This window comes from Dermacentor variabilis, chromosome 2, assembly GCF_050947875.1.
Source record: "Dermacentor variabilis isolate Ectoservices chromosome 2, ASM5094787v1, whole genome shotgun sequence".
NCBI lineage: Eukaryota > Metazoa > Arthropoda > Arachnida > Ixodida > Ixodidae > Dermacentor > Dermacentor variabilis.
This window is the reverse complement of record NC_134569.1, coordinates 111,465,239-111,492,482: the sequence shown is the minus strand read 5'-3', so window position 1 is coordinate 111,492,482 and position 27,244 is coordinate 111,465,239. Positions and strand designations below refer to the sequence as shown.

Sequence of the window (27,244 nt, the reverse complement as noted above, 5' to 3'; positions counted from 1 at the left end):
TTACCATGCATATTCGGCACCGAATTTGTGTGCTCTTTTACAAAAATCAATTAAAATACTAAATTTACTGAATGCTAAATTAATAAATGCTAAAGTACTAAATTCACAGTAAAAATTGTGGAAGTGAAAGCGCAGCTGCAGAGTCGCTTGCGCAAATGTTTATACATGGCTTGCACATGTAGGGTCAAAACTAACAATGAAGCAATTTCAATTATTGCCTCCAAGACGGTTACTTTCTTTGCTGTCATGAGGGGCCGTAGCAATCGCGTCTTTTTGTATTTTTTTGGACCTTTCTCCCATGGTTTCTCCGCAGCACGTTTGCTGCGGTTGGCTTGGCTTGCTCGACTTCCATTTCCCGTATTTGTCTAGGAAGCACTGTAGGTCTCGCACGGCTCTCGTGCTCTCCCGCGAATTCCCGTCTGGGCGCCGTCGGAGAGTTGTTGCCTCCTCCGCTTCCCGGAGTGTCATGAATCTCAGTGATGGTTAGGACTAAGATGCGACTAAAATCGGTGCTTTTAGGCTAGTATTTATTACCTTATCAACAATTGCGCCCATTCCCGGCGGGGGCCCGCATCGCGCCCGAAGATGTCGAACTCCAAGTCCGGTGAGCAGTGCATGTGGACCACCACAGGGATGGTGGTGACGGCGGCCGTCATTGATCCCTCCCGCGATGCTGGTGTGGTCGTCCCAGGGAAGGCCGGTAACGAGGAGACGTACGTGGTGGCCAAGTACGACTACGTGGCCCAGGGCAGCCAGGAGCTGAGCCTGCGCAAGCACGAGCGCCTGGTGCTGCTGGACGACAGCAAGCACTGGTGGAAGGTGCAGAACGCGCAGCGCCAGGCCGGCTTCGTGCCGTCCAACTACGTGAAGCGCGAGAAACCGTCGCTCTTCGACAGCATCCGGCGCCGGGTGCGCAAGCGCAGCGAGGCCAAGCTGTCGCCGGCCTCGTCGCCCGTGGCCGCAGACGAGCCGGGCGGCGGCGGCGGGGGCCCGGCCGAGGCCTGCGGCACGGCGCTGGTCCGTTACAACTATGAGGCCAAGCAGGCCGACGAGATCTCGCTCGTTAAAGGCGGTCGCGTGCTCGTCATGGAGAAGTCCAGCGACGGCTGGTGGAAGGGCGAGCACTGCGGCCGCCTAGGATGGTTCCCATCAAACTACGTCCAGGTGCGCTTCCCCAGGCTCCCGAGTAGGGATGCCAGTGGCCTTGTTACGTTTCCTCTTCACTTGTGCATCGTTACGGGACTAATTTCATCAGGGGTCGCAAAGTGGAACGGACGCCCCAACTCTCAATCTCGTCGGCATGCCTGCTCGTGTCACCCACACCTAGAGCTTCGCTTGCAAGATGTTAACAAATGCTTGGGTGGTCTCGTTCTCCTGTAGTTCATGGACAGGTCTAGTAAAGCATGTCATGGATGGTCGCAGCGCCGCTCTATTTGACAGTACCGCACCAACATGCTTTCTCTGACAGTGGAATGCTGTAACACCGTAATTTCGTAAATATGTTTGTGTGATTAGACAAACATGACAGGAATGGTTTGCAATATCATCAGCTGGCACACACTGCCTGCCTTTCCTTGTGGTCAAAGCAAGCTTGGTTTCTATAGTGCAACAAACCATTAGAGTGCACTGCAGCCATCCAAGACACCTCTGTATTGTGGGGCAGTATAGGACTTAAAGAAGTCTACTGATGCCTCATGCTTGTGTGTTCCCATTAACAATAGACCGCGCCGTACCTTTGGTCAAGTGTAGTGATCCACACCTGTAATTTTGTTATATTTTGTTTCATGTCTCACATACTGTCTGTTGACCACAAGCACTTGCCTACCATACTTCAACTAAATTCTAACTAGATGGCAGGATAAATTAAAATGCACAATGCCATTGCCGTCTACTTGAACCGAAACTCACTTGGTGATCTACTTACTGCTTTGGGTTGATAAGAAAAACGAGTCTTTGACCCATTTTCTCTCTCTGAACCCATGGGTCTTGTGCCATTTTTTGTATCCATTTGGGCAATGAGACTAGCCCAGACCAAAATTTTGAGTGATGTTTGTGTTGCACAAGTACCCTTGCATGGCATCAGTGCACATGTTTTAGGCAGTGCAAAAAAGCAAATTGGACACAGTAGGATGCTTTGGTCAAAATACATTTACACATGCAATGGAAGCTGTGAATCGTATTGGGCTTGTATGCAACACGCACAAGCTAATGAATTTTCAACATTTTAGTAACTTGCGCATGAATACAGTTAAACCACAGCTCTGTTCTCTGTTTACATTTTGTGCCGCCTGTACAATGACAGTAGGCAGTAGCTATGGCATTGCGCAGCTGAGCTCGAGGTCGTGGGTTTGACTCCGTCCACAGCAGCTGTATTTCAACGGGGGTGGGGCGGATAAATGCCTGTATACTTATAGTGAATTCTACTATTCATTTTTGAGCCCTCCAGATCGCTCTGGCGGCGTGCGTTACATTTGGCTGGTCAAAATTCAGTGCGCGGTACACATTTGGCTGGTTCTTTCTGTGTGCTCGGAGGTACTCTCACCTTCGACCTGGGAGCGCAACCGAGATCTGGCGGAGTTCCGGTCATGTGGCTCCTGCAGCTTTTATTGATAGTGTGGCATCTGTGATGGCAGCTTGCGTGTCGATGCCAAGGAGCATGTGCATATTGTTTGTTTACAACAGAAGTGCTGATGCATTTTCTCTTCCGGCCTATGATTGATCTGGTGAGTGGCTGCATGGTCCGCTTGGCCGCGCTTTCGCTGGCTCTGATCAAGAACGGGCTCTGCATCATTGCAGTCTGAGTCGGTGCGCGGTAGTGACCGTCCGAATGTACCATTGGAGTTAGGTGCATGTTAAAAAAGCCCGAGGTGGTCAAAATTAATTTGGAGATCCCTGCTACAGGGTGCCTCATTATCATAATGTGGTTTTGGCGTGTAAAACCCCGGAATTTAATTTTTTTAGAGAAGGTATTGCAGCAGGCAGTCCCGCCTGGCTTGCAGAGCAAAACAACTGTTGGCGCATTTCAGGAGGAAGCGTCCAGCCCAGATGAGGCGGCCACACCAACTGATGGGCCTGTGGTGCTGGAGACGGTGGTAGCTCTGTACAGCTTTGCCTCGCAAAATGAGGAAGAGCTCAGCTTTACCAAGGGCGAGCAGCTCGAGGTGATAGAGAAGCCAGAGAACGACCCTGACTGGTGGAAAGCACGCAACCAGTCAGGTGACACTGGTCTGGTGCCCAAAAACTATGTGCAGGTAGGTGCAATCGCGATGCCTTGTGACGATGTCCTCTGCATTCATTCTTATTTGTACATTTGAATGCCTCTGGCATGGAACTACCTTTTCCTATCTGGGCTTGTATGTCCCAATTATTTTATGATCTGTAATGTATACTTATGTGAAGGGCACAAAAAAGAAAAGTTACCATTGTGTGTGTGTGTGTGTGTGTGTGTGTGTGTGTGTGTGTGTGTGTGTGTGTGTGTGTGTGTGTGTGTGTGTGTGTGTGTGTTTGTGTGTCTGTGTGTGTGTTTAGTGAAGTAGTTTGCTACTGATAATCTCATATTTTATAATGAAGGCATAAGGCTGCACCTATCCATTTTCTTTGTCTTCATGCAATGCACCACCAACATTTATCTATAACTGTTATGCAGGCCAAGCATCACAAGAAATAAGTGTTTTCTCTCTCTCTGTTCTAACAAAGCATATTTTTTTTATGTAAATCTAGCCAGTGACGTGACAAAATATCACTTCCTACTCCAGCCTTGAAGGTTAAAAGAGCCAAAATGGATGCAAATTACCCAATTTTTGCCTCTGGTAGATCCTATGCTTCTGTGGAAGCATAACAAAACTGTTGTGTGCAGTTCCTTGGCATGCAACTTGATCTCAGATTCATGTCTCCAAACTACACAGCGCTTCTGCACTCGCTAGGCAAGCTATGAAGGTTGTTCGAAAAGTTCTTGGCCTCAACCAGCTTCAAACAGTAGATCTAATGTTGAATTCCAATGGCGGAGTCGGAGCAAGTTTTTCTGCTTGTTTCGGGGCAAGTTTGTTCCAATGAGAAAGTCGGAGTGGATTCAGAGCGGGAGTAACTCCGTGGAGCAGAAAAAGATGCTCCGCCAAAATCGGCGGAGTGGACCGGAACTCTGCGTGACGTATTTTCTTTACCATGTTTGTCTGCTGGGAGGTGCCACCGGTCACGACTCGCAAGGAAGCAAGCTGCTGCACACTTGGCAAGATATCCATTCTGCACTTTTAAAGAAACGACAGGTGAATGGCGCTTAAGAGACAAGTGACCGGTGCGGCGGTGCTGGCAGCAAACAGCGGAAGGAAATGACAACACGCAAGGCTTTGGGTAACTCGACGATATAAGTTCCGCTTCCGCCTTGCTCCGGCGGCGCAGGTTGTGTTCCACTCACGGATTCGGAGGCATTGCTCTACGCCAGAGTCGAATGCTCACTCGCCGAGTCCGTCGGCTGCTCCGATTCCGCCATTGGAATTCAACATAAGGGAGCATTTGCTCCATTATCAACCTAGTAACCTCGAATGACCACATAACTTCTCCAGTGTTTCTTCATTCATTTGATCCCCCCAGTAAGAAACAATGAAACCATTGTCATTGGAAAAGTGTGCCACTGAGTTGTCTTTTCATCTTGGGGAAAAAGTTAGTCGTTTCAAGTAGCCTTTTGTGCAATGTGTATGCTGCATCTTCATTAGTGTTCTGTCTTTTTTTTTTTTTTTTTTTTTTGCAGCTGATGATTTGAAGTTGTGATCCATACTCATGGTCTTTCATTTGAGCTTTTTATATACTAAGCCTCTTCGTGGTCGTTAGCTTTTCTTTCGGTATTCATTTCGGATAGTGGAGGAATAATTGCAATGATATGGCGGGTACTGAGCAAGCTATGACATTCTTCCCAGGTGGTGGTGGCGACTCCAGCGTCGGCATCGACCACACCCAAGCCTTCAACACCTGTGCCGCAGCCAGCCATAGCGCCACGGCCTGAGCTGCATGCCAAGGAGTGGTACTTTGGCAGCATCTCTCGCTCCCAGTGTGACCAGGTGCTCAATGACCATGCGGTCGATGGGGACTTCCTCATACGGGACAGCGAGACAAACGTAAGACTTGAGGCTTTGTTGATGAAACAGTGTTAATGGTGATAGACAATTAAGGGGAAACGCGCCTCGAAAAAAACTTTTTTTTTAAGTATTTGTACTGAAGATTTGAAAATCCATCCACTTATATGGAATTACAAGCAGATTTCGAGTATGTCATTGGTCTGTGTGTAGCCATTATAGTTCTTGAGTTATGTCATACACAGTGGCAAAATAGAATAATTTTGTGGGCACTTCATTGGGTAATAGATTTTTGCAAAAAGCTTTGTGCCGTAGCTTATTTAGTTCATTGTAGACTGCTAAGTGCCAGTATATATTCAAACAGCACCTACAATTACTGCAACTATGAAAAAAAAATTAGGACACTTCAACAAATTTTTTTTCCACAATCACATGAAAATAACCTTGCGCATTTATAATTGTCTAACACTAACGAAATTTGGCACACATACTCTTGAAGGTATGTACAGTGCTCATACCTACTTAAATTTGGAATATCTCCCTGTAGAAGTTGCAAAAGTACAAGGTTATGTTTCAGGGGATCGAGAAAAAAAGTTAGTTGAAATGCTGTAATATTTTTGCCTAGTTCCATTGCACACGCTGTTTGGCTAGACATCGGCACTTTGCGATATACAGAGAGCTAAACAAGCTACAGCACGATGCTTTTTGTGAAAATTTAGGACATAAAGAAGTGCCCACAAAGATTACTATATTTTGCCATTGTGCATCACGTACCTCAAAGCTATAACAGCTACAGAAAAAAGTAATGACATATTTGAAATCTGCATAGAAAACTCGTATCACTGGTTGAATTTTGAAACCTGTATTACAAGTAATAATAAAAAAGTTGTTTCGAGGAGCGTCTTCCTTTAACAGACTGCTCGTGGGTCCTCAGGTAGTGCAACAGGTTGGCTGGGTTGTCATCACACAAGAAATTCACTTCATAAATGCCTCTCGTTGAGGACTTATAACAAACTCTTGTACAGTACATATAACCACCACAGCAACCCGATCAATAGTAACCGAAAAATGTGTGACAGACAGAAAAATTCCCGCCCGTTCCGACTACTGCATATGAGTGACTTTATGACGCTAGATATAAGTGATAGGAGCTCAGTCTATCCAATTTGCAGTTCATTATAAGCATGGCTCAGCGTTTGCGTTTTTTTTTCTTCTCCAAAATTAAGCATACTGCTTGTTTCTTTTCCTCCACAAAAAAAAAAAAAAAATGTTTGCCTTTTCTATGAACATACTTTGCCAGATGGATTTTTTGCCATATCTTTTGGTGGATAATTTCTAGCATCAAGCATGCTTCTTTTTTTTTTGGCTCACTTAGTTTGTTGGGGCTGGAACATACCGTATAACTGCTGTGCCGATCCTACTCTTTAACGTTGTAGTTGCATTCAGTACAGAGAATAACAGCTTTAGAGAAATGTCCTAGCAAGAACACACCGTACTGCCAGGGCTCCCCCCATCCAAGCTTCTCAAGCAGGTTAGATGCAAATAAGAAAGACCGCTTAGGTGGTGGGCTGACACTTGACTTTGCCAGGTTTTCTGCATTGGAGCGCATGTATGCTTGCAGATATGCAACAATCACCATCTTAGCAGTCTGGTAAATTTGCTTTTGCTTACTCTTTTCAGCTGAAACTGAATTCTAGTAAAAAAGAAATCTGCATATCTCCTTTTTTTTTTTTGCTTAAACTGACAACGCTAAACTTTCGTTATAAGAAATTTATTTTGCATGAATATTGATATGTTCTTGCATGTTCTGTATTTAAGCACGATTCAGTGTAAGTGGGTTTATTACAGGTAAATTTGTCTGCAATAAATTGGTTTGTGTAACGCTTTATAGCTTGCTCCAGTGCATTGCAGTACAGCAGCAAAAGTGTAAAGTTAGCTGGCTTAGTTCCACATTTCCATGAGCATCACAGCTTAGTTTTCACATGTGCTGCAGCGCTTTTGGTTCAGAGTAAAGGAGGGCAGTAGAGTTTTTAGGAACAAGGTCTGCAAGTAGTGTGATGTCACTTGGTAAGAAGTGTTGCCCTTATTTCTGTGTCCTATATGCAGCAGCAATATAGCCAGTGCACTCTGGTGAAACACTTCAATACATAATGGAACACTCACAAATGCATGCTTGTTAATTGCCGCTACACGTGTTCATGTATTGGTGTGAAGGATCCTTTTTTCCCCATCGAATGGCAAGAATTTGTAACATGGTCTTGTGATAAGAGTCATAGAAGATAAAAGAAATCATTGGCCATCATGGCCAATGTCTTTTTCATCTGGCTATCATGACAATGGCACCTTCAGGTTTTCTAAACTACGCGATATTGTCACACCTGTAATCGTCACTGAAAATTGAAAAGTTTTTTGTACAAAGTGGGCATGGGGACAGGTAATACAAGAATTTTACCTGTAGGTGTGGCTTCATGGCAATCAGAGCACATTACTATGCAGTACAGTAAAACCTCATTAATTCTGATTCTACAGGACTTAAAAAAATGTCCCAATTAACTGAATGTCGAATTATCGAGGGTATCAAGAAAATAATGAACAAATGCTTACTACGTTAACATGCTTGTATTTACTGAATAACTTGGCAAATCCCGTTTCTATTTTGCACAAAAGCAATGTGGAAGCTGCAATTCTCTTTATCTCGTGATTGATTAGGCTCGCTGTGGCAGAGGCCTCGTGACTTCCTTCGCAGCGCGGCAATGGCACACGTCCTCATCCGAGGCATACTTTTCACTACCATCATACATCAACAACGTGTCATGCACATACACATCATGATGCATGATATGCATTACAAACATTCTTTCGCAAGTGAGCTGGTCACCAACATATAGTTCTTTCATTGCAATGTAGACAATGCTCTTCATCCCCGACAACTTCTACTGTGTTTGTGACATTGTGTGCACAGCCATAGCTGTTGCAATGAGTCAGAACAAAGCTACTGTTTGCCACAACCGCTGTGAACAAATTTGTGGTCGCTATCAATGCGATCACGGATCGCAGCAACAGGCAAAACCCACAATAATGAAATCCCGCGAGAATAAACATTTTCATATCCCCGGTGAACGGCTATAGGATTCAATGCATTTCGTACCTCTCGACAACGAGATGTCACTATACTACAATCCCGCAACAACAAAATTTGCCGGAACATAGCCCCGCATATTACCTACTCGCACAAGGCTAGCAGGCTCCAAAATGTGCTTAAACGTGATTGCTTTGTGCTAAAATTGCATAATATACCTTGCGTGGACGCCGCCACGTTTGTTTACAAAAACAGCCAAGCGCCTGAAGCGATTGCGCCGAAAACACGTCATGGCCGCCACCTTTTTGTTGATCGCTCGTTTGAAGCGGCAGTAAGTCGCTACCGACATGTAACGATGGTTATTGCACAACTAGTATAGTGCGTAATGTACACTTCGGTGAGAGAAATGCCACAAAAACAATGAATTCCGCATCCCACCGACGTGGGATTGTTTATGGCACCTGAGATGGCGGTCGCTGCATGGAGTGCCACGCACCGGGCCATAATTGAGCGATCGTCTGGGAATACGCATTCCTTGCTCCAAGAAAACTGGTTTCAGTCCCACCCGACAGGCATCGCATGCAGATTCGACGCCAGATGTAGATTTGCGTGAAGGGGCCAGAATCGAAATAGACTACCTTCAGGTATACGAGATATGATCACTTCCATGCTCAGCACCGGACGCATCGGCGCCTACGGGAGACAGCGTGCGCTGGAAAAATGCTGCTGCCTGTGTGGAGCACTGTTGCTTTGCGTCCTGTGCTGAGTTATGCAAAATTTCGCAAAAGTGATTGTATCTCCAAAGGCACTTTACCTAGAATACTGCTCCACTGCAGCACTGCCACTGCTGATTGACGCATGTGGCGCGCTTTGTACTGTCAGCAACACAGTTCTATATCCTCGCAAGCTTGCCCAAGTAGGCTAACAGAATTTTGACAGTAAACTTTTATTCTGCGATGCATTGTCCATCTGTGCTGTCTCATTTTGCAACTGAATTCCTGCAAAAGTGAATTTTTTGTCTTCCCCACCGATTTCATTATTGCGAGGCCCAACTGTACATGGTTATGAGGGCATGTGGCCAACACGATGCTAGACATTGTGGTAAATGCAAGAATAAGGGATACAAAGGCACAAATAGGCACAAAGTGTTCCGCCGTTACCATCGTTCACATGCGATTTCCACTAATGACTGTGACAATATGTATTCCACCACTTTGTTTCAGTTAGACGCTAGTGCCGCTTTTGCCAATTTGCGACGCTCACCAATTTCCGAGAGTTGTCTGAATTAACCTGTGTATGGCCAGATATGTCCGAATTAACCCTTACAGGGTCGATGTAAATATACGGCACTGCGAACAAGTCCAAAATGGTCGATGCCATATATCTACGGCGCTGTCTCGTTTAAAAAGCGCGCCAATTTCCTAATCTTTTCTTTCCAGGCATATGCTGCCACTATGCGAGAATACAGGGAATTTTTTTCTCGCGCCTCCCTCTCTTGGTTTCGTTGCATGGTTTGTTTGCTCTGCAGCACCTGTATACTGCTGCTTGCGCATTGGTGCGCGCGAGCACGTGGCAGTTAGTTTGGGTTTTGTTCTGCGGGTGGTTTCGGCTTCTTGTGCTCGCAAAACTGATGGCTATCTCGTTACTAATAGCTCAAAGGGCTACCACCTATTACTTGCTCATGCATTGCTCAGAGGTGCACATATGCGAAGGATGCCGCCGTGCATGCATTTCCTTTGTTTGTTTTTCCTTTCCTTTTTTTTTTGAAGACTCTGGAAAACTATTTGTCTCAGGTTGGCGATAAGATGAAAATTAGTGGAAGCTTGTCACAAGTTTTGCTTTTTTGACGGGCACACATGCACAGTTTTCTTGAGTGCAATCACCTACGCAGTCAGGTTACGCTATGGACGTAAATATTAGTGTAAGAGCAGGAGCATTTAAGGCTTGCGAAATATTCTCGTGTGTGTGCTTTCAAAACCTTGAACTGTGTGTATAACAATGCGTCAAATTTTTAATTCGTATAAGTTTATTTCCTTTTGTTATTGTTGTTATTTATGAATAAACAGTACATATATACCAACGCAAAATATTTTTTTCTCACTTTATGGTCACCCTGGAAAAATTACGGTAAATTTTTTTCGAAATAGGTCCTTCTGAAGAATTCAAATCTGCAAAATCGACCCTGGGCAGTCACATACTGTGAAAAAAATCGACCCTGAAAGGGTTAATGAGAGTCCAATAAATAATGCTTATGCCTGCCGCGAGCACAGGATGAGTATGAATTATCTGATTCTATCAATTAACAAAAGTCGAGTTAGTGAGGTTTTACTGTACATAGTCATGTATCAGACATCTCTCGACTCATGAAAAAAATTCCACTCTGGTGAGATGTCGGCATGCGCCAGACACAAGTGCATGCTTGCATGTGCTGGTTTTTTCGTTGTTGTCGTACCTCTTGGGAACTTCTTAACTTTTGATAATTGCACTTCACAGCGTCTGCATATGACGGAAACACTTCTTTAATGGCACACTTGAAGGAGTTCATACATTATTATCATAGCACAAAGCAGTGAAAGCGTGGTGATGTTTCTCTGCATGCGCTTTAGGGAAAGAACTCTCATAGTGAATTTGAAGGTGATTTCAGTGTCGAGAAGGAACATGTTCAGCCTTCAGACAATTAGTGAATCCTCTCAGAGCACTGAAGGAGAAAGCGGCGTTTTGGGTGTTAAGTGGAAATGAATGCTGTGATGATCACCCATGACATGATGCCTGCTTGATGCTGTACACTTCACACATTCAGGGATGGGATTCCTGCACCGATTGCCCCATTTTGATACAAATGCAAATTCATGTGCCAAACCGTGCCAAACACAGAAAATTGACGAAAGTTGCGCCATGCTGTGCCCCAACGGCTTCGGCATGTGTGCTTCAGTAGTGGCTGCAAACAGCCAGCAGATTCGTTCTCCGAAAGAGAGTGCAGCCATTCATGTGCCGCACACTGCATGATGGCACCTCACGCACAGTTTCGCGTAATTTTCGCTCTTATAACACTAAACTTTTCGGCGCTTCCGGCAAGTGGCCGGCATGCGTGCGGCCAGGCACTCCTGGCTGTCGTCACTATTGACGGTACAGCAAGGGCGGCTATTTAGAGTGTGCTAGAATACAGTTGAATGGGCCAAGTGGCCCGGTGCTCCCTATAGCTGAAGCACAAAACAACATAAAGTAGGCTGAGGGTGCTGCAATAGGGATGGAAATGCTGCATCATTTGCACCATCTTGTACCAACCTGCACCAAAAGAATAATTTTAAATGAAGTTGCCAAATTTAGCATGACGTGCATGTTAAGTGGTGACCACACAGCCATAGACGTGTTTGATAGAGCTTAGCTCTGCAATCCAAGCCTAAGCAAATCATTTCAGCAGCATGTCTTTGGAGAGTGGGCGTGTTTGGTGGCATAATTGTAACTATGCCACAAGGAAAAGAAAAGCATTTTGTGCTATATAATTCATTATAAATGTTTTATGATGGTGTTACGCATTTGCATGCACGCGAACCAGCTAAAGATGATTTGAACTGCTGCTCATTTCATAGGGCAGTCATGAAGGAAAGCTGCGCTGAATGAATAAGGTCGTACAGTCATCAGTTTTGTTATACATTTTAGCACTTGCTTTCGCACTCTATTGGTACAACTGTGTCGATTAATAGACAAACACTGTGCATGTGACATCCTAAATCTATTTCACACGTGCGCCAGGTCTAGTTGCCGGGATGATACTGCGGCATGCCGACAAACGACCTGCTTGCTTTCATTAAACGTCTTTGTCACAAATATCCAATGGCAGCCACAATCGTCACTCAGATTTGCACTCAGGCCATTACACTATTTTCTTCCCAGCCACAGCTCACAAAATCAGGCTCTTGCCACCACAGAACGCAAGCCAAGCATGTAATGCTTCCTATTAAGTCAACCTTTGTGGCCATATTGGGGTCGTAATGAAATGTTAGGCGAAACCGCAAAATTCCGAAGTTGCGTTCACGGCAACAATGTTAACGACGTGACTTGCGCAGATCGAGTCCAAAAATTTTAATCAACCATCATTCAGCGTATTAACTATTGGTTGCTGTTTTACATTGGCTTTATTGTGCCTCAATCGAGCTTGTTAAAAATATTGGTTGACAATGCAGACTGGAAAGCCAGTGAACATTTTTATAGGCAGCTCAACCGGCAGCTTGACTGACTTCATGCGGCCTATCTCGCTGTTGTCGCAGCAGCTGAACTCCATCGTTTCGGCCATATCTGGTTGCCTGCCTCCAACCTTACCATCACTGGCTGCCTCGGAACAACACAATATGACTGGTTGCAGCAGGGCGGCTTTGAGCTGATGCCAACTATGAAGGTCACAAGTACCAGTCCTGGGCAGAAGGGACTGCAGCTTTGACAACTGTTTCTGCTTGTGCACATATGCCTGCGATGAGCCCGGCCAGCACTGCTCCCTGGCCAGAGCTCCTGTGGTGTGCCAGCTTGATGCAGCAGTGGTGCCCAGCAACGCCTGGACGGAGAGGTCCGCAGGCTGCCCCACCACAGACACCGGCGCACTGGGTGTGGCCGTTGGCTCCACACCAGGTGCATGACGACTACCGCTCCCGTGTTGTCCCACCCCAGGCTGCACATCACGAACCAGCACCAGAGGCTCCACCACAGCTCATAAACACGCAACAAACCACCGCTGCTACTTTGACATGACAATTTACAGCATCTGAGCTGCACTGATGAAAACCCTGCGAAGCATGGAAACAGGATTATCTCGCTGCTGCAGCTGCACCTGGAGAGGTTTTGGCAAATTGCTTTGCTACCTGCCCTGCTGTAGACACTGGATGTGGGCCATTTTTCCCGCCACTGGTCTTGAACTCTGTGTCGGCATCCAGTGCTATATCATCACTTTCACCCAAGCTGCCCATGGATCACAGCTGGGAGATGCTTGATCCATCACCGGCACCGTTGTGACGAGGAGTGCAGTGGTTGAGCAGAGAATTTCAGTGTTTGCATGATGCGTCAGTATGGTCAGCCACTGTACCGTGTACAAGATCTCCTGCTGTGCTTTGCTGAATGTGATGAGATAAATCATCGACAAGACATGCGACCTGAGCACAACACTCCGTGCCGACCCCCAGAGAAGCTGGTTGCGCACAGGACAGCCTTAAAGAGCCCTCACCAGACCCCATAGCAAATTTTTGTTATACGCTGGAAGTTGTTACGTGTCCTCTAGGGAGCGTTCTGCTGCAAAAATTTTCCAAGCCTGCTCATTAATAGCCGATATAGAAATATTTCAGTGCTGCGAACCCATGATTTCAGCAGGCGGGCTCCACTGCATAGCGAGACTCCCTCTCCACTCGCCCCGTCTAACCTTTGCAAGCGGAATTCCTTCCCTGCTTTCTCCCATACCAGACCTCAAGGATCACATGACACATGTCGTGGGCTCCACCTTCACTTTTTTTTTCTCCTCTCTCTTTTTTTTTTCTTTCTTTTTTTTCCCCCGGCGATGCACATTTCTGCTGACGGCGTCGTGTGCGAGCTGTTGTCTCGTTCGCGCAGCGCGCGATTTTGCGCACTGTGCACAAGGAAACATGACTAGCGGTATAATTCTGTGCTACACGAATACTGAGGCAGAACAAGCAGATCGCAGAGTGGGATCACGCGCTGGAACGCAGTAGAAAAATGGCATAGTTTCGGCACCTGCGCACGTGACCGCACGACCGTGGGAACAAGTGGACGAAGCGGAAGTACATCTCTCTTGCTTTGGTGCAAAGTAAAGGAAAAAACATGCAGACGTTCCGTTTGTGTGTTTTATTATTTCTCTAAACTTCACTTCGTCAACTCAAGCAACAGATCACACAAATAACAGATGGTACCTTGAATAATTCTCGAAGTCACGTGTCACCACGAGCGACGTCACATTGCAAACTCTAGTACATAGGTGCAGGGACGCGACTGTGTCATCCTCCAGCTTGGAGCGGCGTGGCTGAGTGTAATGAAGAGAAAGACACACTTAGGCTTGTATGCTTGGACTGCGGGTGCATACAGAGAGAAGAGGAGGTAGGAGTAAACCAGGCGCTCTGGCGGACAGCCGATTGTCTGCTTCTCTGATTACAATCTCTTTACTGTTTCCAAGAATATCGTAGAGCTTTTTCTCGGCAAGTGATGTGAAATACTAGCCAACATGCAATGATCAGTATGTCACTTCAAGTTTATTCTGAGGTATTCTGCTAACTGAAAGTTGCCAAGAATTAAAATTTACCAGAGGGTACAACACAAATGCAGTTCACCGTACCTACCGTACCGTACATGAATATGCTTAATTAGCTAAGCTTAAATATTTAATTAACCAATAAGATGTCAATGAAAAGCTGTGGATGACGTTGACAAATAACCTATAACAGCATTTAAAACAACCTAGAATTCAAAAAGACTCAACAAGAAAGAAAGCCAGCGAAATAAAGTTAGAAAAAGAAAGGGCTGTGACCGTGACAACGCTTCTGTGCCCCAAATATTGCACCAATCTTTATGCAAGCCTCATCAATTTGGGAAACTGTTAACGAGCTGTTGCACCTTTTCCTCGCCTCAGCAGCAGTTTTTGGCGCGCATCTTCAGTCCTCATTGAACGGGAAGTAGCACGATCGTGTAATGGTTCCCTTTCCAGACCATTACGAGACCATGGTCCAGGTTTCCACATTCGTAATATACAAAAGGTACTAGACAACGTTTATGTCTAAGACCATATACATTACTGGTGTGGGAACGTGTTGTCACAAGGATTAAAAGAAAAAATCCCTGAATTTTTCTTCTTTTTAACATGAAAGTGTTTTATGCCAGGGTCCATGATGAACTTCCTGTAATGGTTGTGAAGTGCACGGCGAATGCGTTAAATGTGAATTCTTGACAGGGATAGTGCCGCCATCTAGGACTGGTGAAGCAAAGTATTGCATCATGACACTAACGAGTGCCGACAGAAAGCTCTTTGGCAGCCTCAGTGCAGTGTAGGCTCCTACGTGGGATTCTGATGAGGTGATGCAATTTCCGCACATGGTTTTTCTTTCGCGTCTGATTAGCCTGTGACGTCTCGTCCCCTATGGAGTGTGACTTCAACAGGCATCAGCAGTGCTTGCACGCCGCCTACTGCTTCACTTGCCATGGCACCAACTAAGAAAACTGCTGTGCTAAGCGGCGCAGAAAGGCAATAATTTTAACGGGCGAATCTCGCTTTCGTCCGGCGAAAGACACTCTAGCGTGAAGCAGAATGCTTTCGCGCGTTCAGGGCACACACTGTGAACTCTGCTACTCGCATTCCTGAAGCTGAGCGCGTCGCAACTCAACTGGCTGCCCAAGACACTATGGAGCCGGACCAAAAATTCTCATACCTTCGCCGACACAACTTGTCAGCAGGACGCCGCTCGCCACCAGGAAGCCGCGCGCCAAGCAATACTGTTGCCGATTTGCAAATGGTGCAGCTTTCGCTGCAGCGGGTCATGAGTTCACGAAGCAATTTACTAACAACCAGTTCAGTTTCACTTGTACAGTTTGCAAATACCTGTGGTTTATGGCGGACTTGCGCAGTGCTCTGGCGCGTGCAATGCAGTGTCTCCAGGAAATGTTTCCCGGTGATGAGTCGTTCGACAACTTTCGCTTGTGTGACAATTGTCAAGGATCCTTGTGCAGTGGTAAGGTGCCGCCAATGGCTGCTTGCAACCTAATTCTTCAAGTACAATAAACATGCAACAGCTTCTGTGAAGACACATTTTTACTTTAGTGTTCTACTGATTCCTGTGAAAGAGGGTTCAACCATATTCTTTTTTTTTTCATTGTAGGAAAAAAAGAACGGCAGAAGACCTAGGTTGCTATATACGCTGTTGTCAGCCATTTCTCGACTTATTTCACAACCTTTGCATTGGCACCTTAGTGAATAAGTAAGGGAATATATGTTAGTTCTTGAAAAATTAAATACAAGTTGCCTGTTCATAATGAAAAAAGAAAAGCTCTGCAAACATCAGCACAAGCTTATAGACACATGGTGTGCGCAATTGATGGAAAGCACTTGCTTATTTTTTTCTTGACCATATTTAATTTGCAAATCCAGCATATAACTTAATGGTGGTTTCTGAGAAGCCAGTATGGGTTTCCTTTGCAGCTTCATGCTACAGTCGTGTGGATGACAATTTTTCTGTCTTGAATTTTGCTCACCTTGCGGGATTCCACAGAACTGATCTTTCGTAACCGAATAGTGTTCTGCAAAGTGAAATAAAGAACACCTTTTCTTCATATGCCTGTATTTCATTCATATTGACTTTCACCAAGCTGCTCCAAAACGCATATTTACTGCTCCAAAACAGACAATCCATGCTCCAAACCTGCTTCAAGGTGCCAAATTTGCTGCTGCCAGAGCTGCTCCAAAACTTCCTTGGCCACTTCTATCCCTGGGCAGCGAACGAAATATTAGGGAAGCGGGCGCTGCAGCAGGTTTAGCGGGCGGGCGTCACTTTCCCCAGGGCCGATATAACTTGTAGCTATTCCAATCTGTTCCCATGCCTATATGGGCATGGCCTGAGCCATTTTGACCTGGCAGATTTGGAATAAAAAGTCGCAGTTTTGCCCAAAAGGCAAAGCATCGATTGCAATAGCAAGTTAGCAGACAGCTATACGAAGTAAGGAAGGTAGCTTTATCAGCAGTGTAAACTTGTATACGCTCACTTGCTGACTAAATTAACAAGCGTTGTGTTATGCAGGCACAAGCAAATATGAGCAAATTTCACTTGATGACTGCAGACACTTGTTGTCAAAATGCTGGCCTGAGGAAGCATGGCAGCAGCAGCAGGCAAAGTGACCTTTGTGTTGCCTATCTCTTCAACACAAACTGAGTGGCTAGAGAGAGAGTGCACGCGTTCAAAATAGGGCCCGTGTGGCCGCACCATATCCAGCAGCTGCCAGAGTATAATGCCACCTCCCCCAGGTGCCTTGCGCACAGCGGAAGGTAGCACGCTTCATGCGCACGTTCCTCCCTTGTGTGCATGAGATTGAGCCGCCATCGACAGCTCACCCTCGCATGCTTTCACTTGCGCATACACCATACGGTGACAATGTTATCGCCCCTGGACTTTATAAAGAAGACCACAGTGACGTCAACTGCAGAAATGAATTTGGAGTGTCCATATAATTGCTATCACAATAAAAACAGATTGAAATAGTTTTACCTCATACCAGCCCTAGGTTGATCTGCTCTAAGCTGCCCCAAAATGCAATTTTGACTGCTCCAAACTGCTCCAAAAAGCAATTTTACTTGCTCCAAAAACTGCCTAAAAATGACTTTGGGTAGTCCCACCCCTGCACATGGATAAAGAAAAGATTCAGAAATAAATTGCCTACTGCGCACGAAATAGTTGCTCACCAAGATGTCCGCAAAGGGTTAAAGCTGTCATGACTGCAAAGCGTCAAGCTGTCTGATGCTGTATAGGTAAACCTTGCATGGTGTTTACAGAAAATATTGAACACTATGTAGTGCCATGGTTTACTTTATGTGCCATTCCATCATTAGGCTTTGCTTTAGCTTTGTGACTTCGTTTCTCACAGGTTGGCGATCTCTCTGTATCCCTCAAGGCACCGCAACGCAACAAGCACTTCCGCGTCCACGTGGAGGATGGTGTGTACTGCATTGGTCAGCGGAGGTTCTCCAATTTGGACGATCTTGTGGAGCACTACAAACGGGCACCTATCTACACCAGCCCCAAGGGGGACAAGATGTATCTGGTGCGGCCCTTTCGCAAACCCTGACCCCGGTGGCTGACGCTGCCAATCTTTTCTACGAGGCCAATCATGGCCCCAGTTTGTACGCGTCTCTCCTACTTACTAGTCAGTGCCGTCGTGCTTGTCCGCCATTGTAAGGTCTCTTAGGCCTGGCCCACTCAGGCTGTGCTGTGCTCAACGTCTTGAGGAGTTGCGCGCTGCTGGTAAAATGAGGAAGCTTGCACCTTTGCTGTTAACTGCAGGGAGAGGCAGGGGCTAGCCACGCATTGCTGGCAGATCTAGAACTGCAGAGTAGGTTGCAGAATAGGCAGATCGAAGAATGGGTTGCTGCACTGCTGTGTCCCATGCGCCGTCGCAAAGCCTGGACCCACGGCAGGAGCTCCGGGCAGTGTAATGTCATCGCACTGCTCCTGTGTAGTGCAGACACTGCTTCTTAACATGGTATTTCACATATCTAAGACTGCAGTACAGGTTGTACAAGCGAGTTGGAAAGTAGATTTCTGAACTGCTTTAGTTGGTCTCGGGCACTGGAAGAAAAATATTGAGGTCTTGTTATAAGGCGAACTGGCCCGGTTGTAGAAGCCTTTACGTGGTTTCATCCGCTACTCTATGCTGAACAGCCTTGGCTGACCTTGACCACTGCAAGAAAAAGGATGCTCTCTTTCATCTGCTTTGTTGTAGCAGTTACGCAGGTAACGACACATCAGAAGGAGTATGCAGAGAACAAGCATGCATGCCACAGCACAGGTACTCCTGAGCATTGCTATGTGGATGTACGTACTTCATTTCCATTGGAGAACGGAGCTGAACAAATTGAGTACTTGAGCATGTGGCTTTTAGATGTTTTTTAAAATGTCTCATAACTCTCATAGTGTTGATGCTGGTATCAAGCTTCCAGAAATTAGGTAGCAGCACTATGGTGAATGTAAAGGGCCCCTCACCAGGTTTGGGCATTGCATACAGACACCCGTGTGTAGAGATCGTGTGGTGATAATGATTATGCCTGCAAATTAATAATCCTTGGCCACACTAGAGAAAAAACACAAGTGATGCACCGGCAGTGGCAAAACACAAGATGCACCTGCCGCATGGCAGCTTTCTCATGCCGTGGGAGGAATTGGTCATGGACCTTGTTTGCAGCTTGCCATGTTCTGCAGACGGAGGAGACCAATGAGAGCGGCCCCTGTAGCAACGCTGCATGGGCTCACATTATCAGTAAAGGAAATGAATAATGCTCTGCCTAAATAGACAAACACATTTGAGCATAGGCTGCCTAGAAGCGAGGCATTCATTCGTATTGAATGACTGGAAATTACTCAGCAAAGGTCATTTACTTTGTACATGCACTTGGGAACTCTGCAACAAATGCTGGTCTCCTGCAGAAAAATTATTGCAAGCAGTTACCCTTTGCTTTGTCTCTCTTCCTCGGAAGTCCAAAGCGTTTTCGGAATCTTGAATATTCTAACAAAAACAAATAGCGAACAATTTCGAAAAGTGAATTCTTGAATCTAACCGAATAGCAAGCACCATTCAATACATATTGGAAATTTCGAGTGTTCGCACACCTCATGTTATATAAATCAGCTAATAATATCTTAAATGTGAATCAGCAGGAAACAGGTTTACAATTGAAGGATACCTGTGATATGCACAATGCACAGATCCACCTCTGAAGATGTACCATGCAGCGAGAAAGAAAAGATATGGGAGATGCCAGGGTGGACAAAAACGGAGCAGGTCAACTCTTGGCCCCGATGTGGGAGAAGGCAGGAGGGGACATTACTTGCAGGAACTGGCACTCTGGTCGAGGCAACTGCATGCAGTGAGGGTCTCCCGTACCTTACTATGTTTCTTTGCTACCGCCTACTACTGAACCTTGCTATAGAAGGCTCGCCATAAAGCCCTTTATAACGCCTAGTGTATAACCAAAATTTTCGATGCAGCCTGGTGAAGGGTCACTTTAAGGTTACGTGAGAAGTGCAATTAATCAATCAGAAATTTGTCTCAGGGTGTTCGTTGCTTTCTGAATGGGCTTGTGCTGCTGGCAACCTTGCACACTGTCAGATGGTGATGTAGCAAACACAGTGCAGCCTTGGTTTGCTTGAGAGAGAACAGCCTCACAACACAACAGCAGAACGAATGTACCGATAAGCAGGAATACCTTTGGCATTCAGGATAATTTTTTGATTGAGCAGTTTTCTTATCGGAGCCTGCGTGCAGCCAGCAGAAAAACGTAAAAACGGAGCAGAAAAATGGAAAAAACGGAGCAGAAACGGAAAAACGGAAAATGCATTGCATTTCGTTGATGCTGAACTAACCTTTATCCCATGTTTGACAGCAGGATGTTTACGTATGCCTCTCCTATCTGATAAATGACGTAGGCATTGAGTGTTTCTTGATCCTCCTCCTCATGTCTCCTGACAATCGTGCACTATGAGGGAGAAACTCTGAAATCTGTAAACCTCCCTCAACACTTTTTTACATATGCAGGCACTTTGTACTGTGGCAAGTAGACTTTGTCAAGACCAGTGCATGAAGCATTTTATACGTATTGCTGCCTCTGGATTTCTGTCAAAGTTCTGTATACCGTAAGCCTGTGCAGTCACCACACTTGCCCAGGTATGTATAATACAATCACAAATCAGAAGTGGCACTTGGCATACTGAAATCCCATGCATTAGCAAAAGTAAGTTGTCATAATGTGACCTGATGACCATACAGCAACCTCAGGCACAAGCTTAGAAAAGCTGAAACTGGCATGCACAAATGCCAGTAGATGGGCACATGTAAGCTGTTCATTGTCTACAATCTGTCCTTAGCTGCTCCCAACTGCCTGCGAGCAACAAGGCCCAATGTGGGCCCTTGCCCTGCTGCGACTGTTGCATTACTTTGCTCCAAATCTACTTGAGGTTGTGTGGGGTTGCTTTCTTTCCCCCGTACTTTTGATTCCTGGTAGTTGAGCCTGGTGCTTCAAATAAAAACAAATGTATTCCTAGCATCATTTGAGGTGTACCCTGAAGACCACTTTTAAACAGGAAATTATAAGGAAAAAATTGTGTGGTAAAAGAATTTGTGCAAATGCAGTATCTTGCACCTGTTGCTTAGTAAAAGACCACTTGTTGTACATTGATGGCAGGCAGTGATATCCTGCCGTTATTCTGTGACAAGGAAATTTCTCATGCCTGCACTTGAAGGCATAAGTCAACTCTGTATCTTGCAATAATATACCACAGACCAGATTTTTTAAGGTGCTTTCTGCTTGTCAGCACTGTTGGTACTGAATTATGGTGTCAGTTTACAAACTATATTTACAGATTGTCATACTTGAATCTTGCAAATGCAGCATATTTGCAAGTTATAGTCACTGCACTTCGTGTTAACTCACTTTCCGAGTTGTGCTGCTGACACCCTTACAAAGGGGCACCTAACGCCATGAAATTATGTTAGGTAGGTATATATCCTCTCAACACTGTGTATTCTTTATTTCTCATATAAAGGTTGATTTTTAATGGAAAAAATCAAGGCCACGCTTTGCTTTCTGTATTAAGTGCCAAAACGACGGCACCGGTGATGTTACATCATGGACTTTACCGTGTTTCCTTGTTTGGGTTGCAAAAAGATGCCAAGTTGCGCCTTTACTTGGCACTTTCAAATGCTGTCCAGATCCATGACATCATGGTGAGCTGGTGCAAAGATCTCAAAGTGGCATCTCTGCCACTCTTCCATTGTTTTCTGCCTAACCAAACCTCTGTTCTTGCCAAGGCTGGCTTACTCAATCTTCCGGAAGTGTAACTCTGGTAGTTATTCAGTCTAGGTTAATTGTTCCAGCATTAGGCCCAAAGTGGTTCTTTCAAGAAGTAATCTTGGTGCATGTATTAGAACAAACCTACTTTATCTTACTTTATCATTTCTATGTTCACGGTGTGTGGCCGTGGATTCTGATGGTGCCATGATGTCGGTAGCCCTTGCTACTGTGCTTGTGTATGAAGCAGCCCTGGTTCAACTGTTGAGGTTAGCCATATTGCAGGTGTTCTCAACATTTTTTTTTTTTTTTTTGTGTTCTCCGTGCACGATCTACCACGCACTTTGGGAATTAATCTTTTTAATACCACGAGAAAAAGTTCAGGAAATAAAAAATTATATACTAAGTGGCTTGTTGATAGGTGAAGAAAGCACTTGCAACTGTGGTTGCCTCTATTTAGTGCTATAGAAACCTGCCAGGAGCAGTGCAGTAGTGGCAGCATGGCGATGTGTTGGTCTGTTCCCAGTTTCACGCTCAGTGTTGCAGTGGTGGCATTACGCGAGCACAGCCGGAGCAGGCCAGTCGGGGAGATCTGTGTTCCCCTCCCCACTCTTCCCCTCCCCAACCCCCTCTGCTGCGGCAGCCTGAACATTCCACGCAAAGGTCCCACAGGCTGCCAGAGGTGCAGTATGTGCAGCTAGAGGCCTTCCGCTGCCTATCTTATCTGCCTGCTCGTCTATACACCATGAGGCAGCATTCAAGGGTGACGCAAACACACAAAGCTCTCTTAAAATGCTCTAACTGCATTTACGAGGCTGTCTTAATTTATTTGACGGATTGTATGATGGGGGCTGCGTGACATGGTAATGATGAGCAAAGCATGTGAATGAGTAACATTTATTTTGCTTTGTGTGACTTGAAAGGGTTTGATGACTCTGAATAAAAAGTACAAGCCTCTGTGTAATGTGTTTCGTGTGTCCTTTTTCCTTAATTTCTCACCTAAATCCAGGGAACAGCTAGCATCACGTAACTGTTCCCAGTTAGTACACCTGTGGCAAGTGCAGTAGAGTCAAACTGTGCATTTCGAACAGCAGTAGCGAAAACTTTTAGAAGACCACATGTTGAAGCCAGTTTATAGGGCTTACTAGATGCTTTGCCAGTATAGGTGGTGTCCTAAACCACTTCCTGTAGGGTGGCACCCTATGAATTTAAAATGCTTATGTTAGAGGCAATGCTTTCGCTAGCTAAATGCTGTGGAATCAATTTTGGGAGCTGGAAAAGTGTTGTAGCGGCCTGGTTTTAGACACCGCCTATTGAAATTGAGCAATAACCTGCCTATGTGAGCCTGTAGAACTAATGCTTCTTACCTATATACGTTGTTTGCTTTTAGCTTTTAAATCTTAGAAATTCCTAGCATGGTTCACTGGTCATGATTCTCCATCTCCAAAGCAGCAGCAAAGTCTGTAAAAATTGGACAAGGATTTGAATATCGTGGCTCAAAGCTTCAATGAAACATGAAGAATCGAAGAATGGGGAGAGGCTTCTCTCAAAAGGGCGTGATGCTATACTTGCTTTTCACTCTTCGGTTTCTGCTTCATAAAGTAGTGCTGTTACAGATGCCACCGGCATGAAGGGTGCCAGTTCGTAAGCAACAATGAGCACATCACGGTCACGTACCAAATGCACAGTCAGCCAAATTCACCAAGTACAAGAGAAAGAATGCAGCTCGCAGCACGAACAGGTCATCTGAAAAGGGGTTAGTAGTTTAATTCGTTTGACAAACATGCTACCTCACCAACACCTCGTCCCCTTAATATGAGCATTTGCCAACATGGGAAAGGTGCACTACGAATGGCTGAAAGGTTGAATGGATTAAATGCTGAATGATTGGTTGATCTCTACAAAGTGGCTGTTGCAGCACTTCAATGAGAACCAAGGAGTCCTTGACCCTTGTGTTGTTCAAGTCTAATCTTTATGCCATTAGCTGTAATCAATAACCACATTACACTAGCCATCTGCATCTTGTGCCGACTTGTACACCTTTAATTCCTTGTGTGCCTTGCAAGAGATCTTTACAAACACATCGCCTTGTTCAGTATAATGGTTATCTATAGTAACAAAATGTACAGATGATGTATAGCCTCAGCACATTTTCCAAACCATTGCAAGAGTCACACACTGCTTTCAGGTCCTCTTGCAGAGCCCCCCTCACCTATCCATAGTGTTAATCTGGGTTTCAGTTTAGGAACCGAAACATTCGCCCTCAGGGTGCGCTGTGATAGTGACACTGAGCCTATGGCAGCGCTCTGAATAAACTCTCTCTCAGCCTCGGTCCCTGCCTGCGTCTATGTCTGTTCAGGTAGCCGGCCCGGCATGCCCGGCGTGGCGATCATGGTGGCCAAGTCGACATCACACATAGCAGTTTCTGAATTTTGGGAAAATGAAAATTTTTCACCTGAACACCTCAACATTGCGACACTGAAGCTCCACGGTCGCTCAATTACCATGCGGCCTGCAAGCCACTCCACTTGCACACACAGTGAAAAGACGGATAAAATTTTGAGTTGGTGATAATTTAGTTGCCAACTGTTGGCAACAAGCTAACCTGCTCTTCGATCAACAAAAACTTCAAATCGTCTTGTTTCTTCGTCTACAATGCAACTGGGTTCATGTGAGCCATCCATAAGTGTACCGAAGTTGCATTGCCAAAAAATCACCACCCAATGCCTCCGTACAGATGATTAACCAGCGAGGCTGAAAGAGGTGGCCCTGGTGTTTATCACTGGGTTAATCCCGACGATTCAATAAACGACGACTTGGTCCAGATTCTTGGTATGCAGTTGCTGCTTGCACTCGGCTGCAGGAGCCTGTTCTTGTGCCCGGGCTGCAGCATCGGCTCGGTGTAGACGGGCTCGTTTCCATTGCTGCTTGCAGCATTGCTGATTGAAAGGTGCCTGCTCCTCAGGAGTATGACCCATTTCGGAGCCGGAGAGAAACTGCTGCACGCACGCTCAGCCGTGATGGAGAGCAATGGTGTCACTACTGGCGAAGTCAATCGTGCACCTTTCTCCTTTTTTATTGTTTTTATTTATTTATTTTACACGCATGCACATGGGGTTGCTTCAGAGGAGTTTTTGGCGTACAGGCGACAGACGGATGGATGTATGGACGAATCGGCTAGCCATACACGGCTTCGTTGTATAACTGTCATTCCAATGTTTAGCATTGTAGAAGTGCACAAAAGTAATAGTGCTCACAGCCAGTCTCCGTTGCTATGCCACAGTGATTTACCTGACAGTGGGAATACATTAAAGCATTGCCACGCAGAGAGTCCTCATGGTAAACCAGCAGCACCTTTACTTTTATTGTCTTAATAATATCATAATTTTGTGACACGGTTTCGATTCAACAAAGTTTTGGCCATTCCAAGCATGTACTTGAAGCCTATATGGCTGGTAAATCTAGCACAAAACTAAAATTTCAGCTGAGGACAAAATTGTTTACAAGTGTCCTTCCACATAAAAAGCAGCAATAAAATGCTGTTGAAGTGCATGCATTGGGACGCAGTATACAGGGAGCAGTGCTGCACCACTTGTCGGGTAACAACTTGCACAAGCCACGGATTGTGTGGCAGCTTGGAGAAACACAAGAGTTGACGATTCTTTCAGCACAGAGGGGCAGGGAAGAGGCGAGCATGCGCTAACGTGATCAAGCGTACGCTAGCGAGGGGTAGGGGGCAGGGGACGTGTGTTAGACGCGTGCCTAGCCGCCCTCTCCCCTTAGCGCACGCTTCTTTCTTCTATCGTTGCTGTAGCTGGGCATGGCTATTATTAAAATTGTTTGACGGCAGGATTCAAACACAAGACCTCTAGCTCAGAAGCCCGATATTCAAACCATTACGCCACAGACTCGTGCAACAACAAGTGACATCAAACACCCTTGTGAATATATTGCAGGCAAGCCAGTGCCTTGAGACGCTTGGTGTATTTCGATTTGGCCACCTCGGCAAGCTGAACCATTGCAATTAGTAGCAATTGTGCGTGTGCGCGGCGTCTTCTGCACTTCGAAAAGTATAGATTGCTCAGAAATTTACGACAATGAAGGCATATAAAGCGTAATAAACAAAGCCACAAGAATGTCTGAATCCACCAGCACGAAGATCAGACAAATCCATATGCTTCGCATTATTCCCATGGTGGCTGAACAATTACAGCACCAGAGTTCCCTCTAGTTCATCCATCTATCCACACACGCCACCTGGCCTTGATAGGCAATATATTTTGTACTTGGTGGAGGGTGAAATTTCACTCTTGCCTTGATTTTAGCTACTGGTCAGATAATCTCCGTTTGGTTATTTTTAAACCTGTTTGTATCCCATTCCTCGGTCCCTTAACAGGATAGACCCTGACCACTGACAGTGGTGCCCCAAATGCGGTCATGACTCATGCTCTTTTGAACACATGCTCTGGCTGTGCTCAGCCCTTGACGCCTCTTCACCCATCACGAAAGAACAGTGGGAGGAATCCCTCAAGAGCAGCAATCTCCACATTCAAATCCAGGCTGTCCAGAGGGCCACGACATTGGGGCAGAACTTCAGCTCCCAGTCCCATCGTGGGCGGAGCCACCAACTTGATCTTCAGCTTTGGCTCCCCAAGATCTCAGTCCCTCAGGACTCAAATAAAGTTCTTGTCATATCATGTCCCGGTTATTTTTACCTACTTATAGTCTGTTTTGCCTCCACTGTCCCTAATCCTGAATGCTTTGAAAAAATCAGCCCCGTTGCTTTGAGATGTAGGGAATAGCCTTTTACAGAAAAGTGTCAAGTGTTAAGCCATTTCCTCCTCTCCACAAGCACCGTATAACATGTCTATCCATTGGTACTTGACTCTGTATGTCTTAGATTGTAATACTCCTGTCCTGGCTTCAAACAACAAAGAGCTTCCCTTAGAATTATTGTAGATGTTTTCTTTGCCAATTGCCTGCTTGGATGTTCTGTATGTTCCCAGGGCCGATTTCGTCTGCATCCCTAATTTTAACTGACGTTTCTTGGTTTGCGCCCCCCCCCCTGCTGCTGCCCAAATATTTGCTTGACAATTTTCTGGTTCGCTTCCTTCATTTTGTGTTAACATTCCTCATGTACAAGTAACTGAAACTTTCCTAGCCCACTGCTTTCCCGCCATTTCTCTCAATTGCTCCTCAAATAATGTCCATCCTTTGTCATCCTGTACCCCCTGACTTGGTGTATTTCCATGTGCTCCCAAAGCAAGCCTACCTACCCCACACTACTTAATTTCCAACCTTGCTCGAACCTCTGATCTCATGCACAGGACCGCATTGCCAAAAGTCAGACTAGGAACCATTACCCCTTTCCAAATGCCTCTCACCACTTCGTACCTATAGTAATTCCACAGTGCCCTATTTTTCATCACAGCTACATTCCTGCTACCTTTAGTCATTACATATTTTCCATCTTCAATTAGGTACTCAGCCCCATCATTTATCCACATGCCAAGATATTTGTACTTACCCACTACCTCCAGTGTAACCTCCTGTATCCTATGCTCA

General features: G+C 45.5%; 1 protein-coding gene across 2 annotated transcripts; it reads left to right on the top strand.

Moving 5' to 3' along the window:
- The first annotated feature begins 357 nt into the window (after nucleotides 1-357).
- Nucleotides 358-22,638, top strand: dock (SH2/SH3 adaptor protein dock). Of its 2 annotated transcripts, XM_075681730.1 has the most exons (5): nucleotides 359-604; nucleotides 692-1,164; nucleotides 3,027-3,251; nucleotides 4,911-5,108; nucleotides 17,764-22,638. In XM_075681730.1, the coding sequence occupies exons 1-5, from the start codon at nucleotides 586-588 to the stop codon at nucleotides 17,962-17,964; spliced, it is 1,116 nt and encodes a 371-aa protein (XP_075537845.1). In that variant the 5' UTR covers nucleotides 359-585; the 3' UTR covers nucleotides 17,965-22,638. The 2 variants fall into 2 exon arrangements, with proteins under 2 accessions (XP_075537844.1, XP_075537845.1); XM_075681729.1 differs by having other exon boundaries at nucleotides 358-1,164.
- Nucleotides 22,639-27,244: the final 4,606 nt, after the last annotated feature.

Coding starts and splice junctions, on each gene's coding strand:
- dock (XM_075681729.1), top strand. CDS start 586: ATGTCGAACTCCAAGTCCGGTGAGCAGTGCATGTGGACCACCACAGGG. Junction 1,165..3,026: donor TCCCATCAAACTACGTCCAG/GTGCGCTTCCCC, acceptor GGCGCATTTCAG/GAGGAAGCGTCCAGCCCAGA. Junction 5,109..17,763: donor TACGGGACAGCGAGACAAAC/GTAAGACTTGAG, acceptor CGTTTCTCACAG/GTTGGCGATCTCTCTGTATC.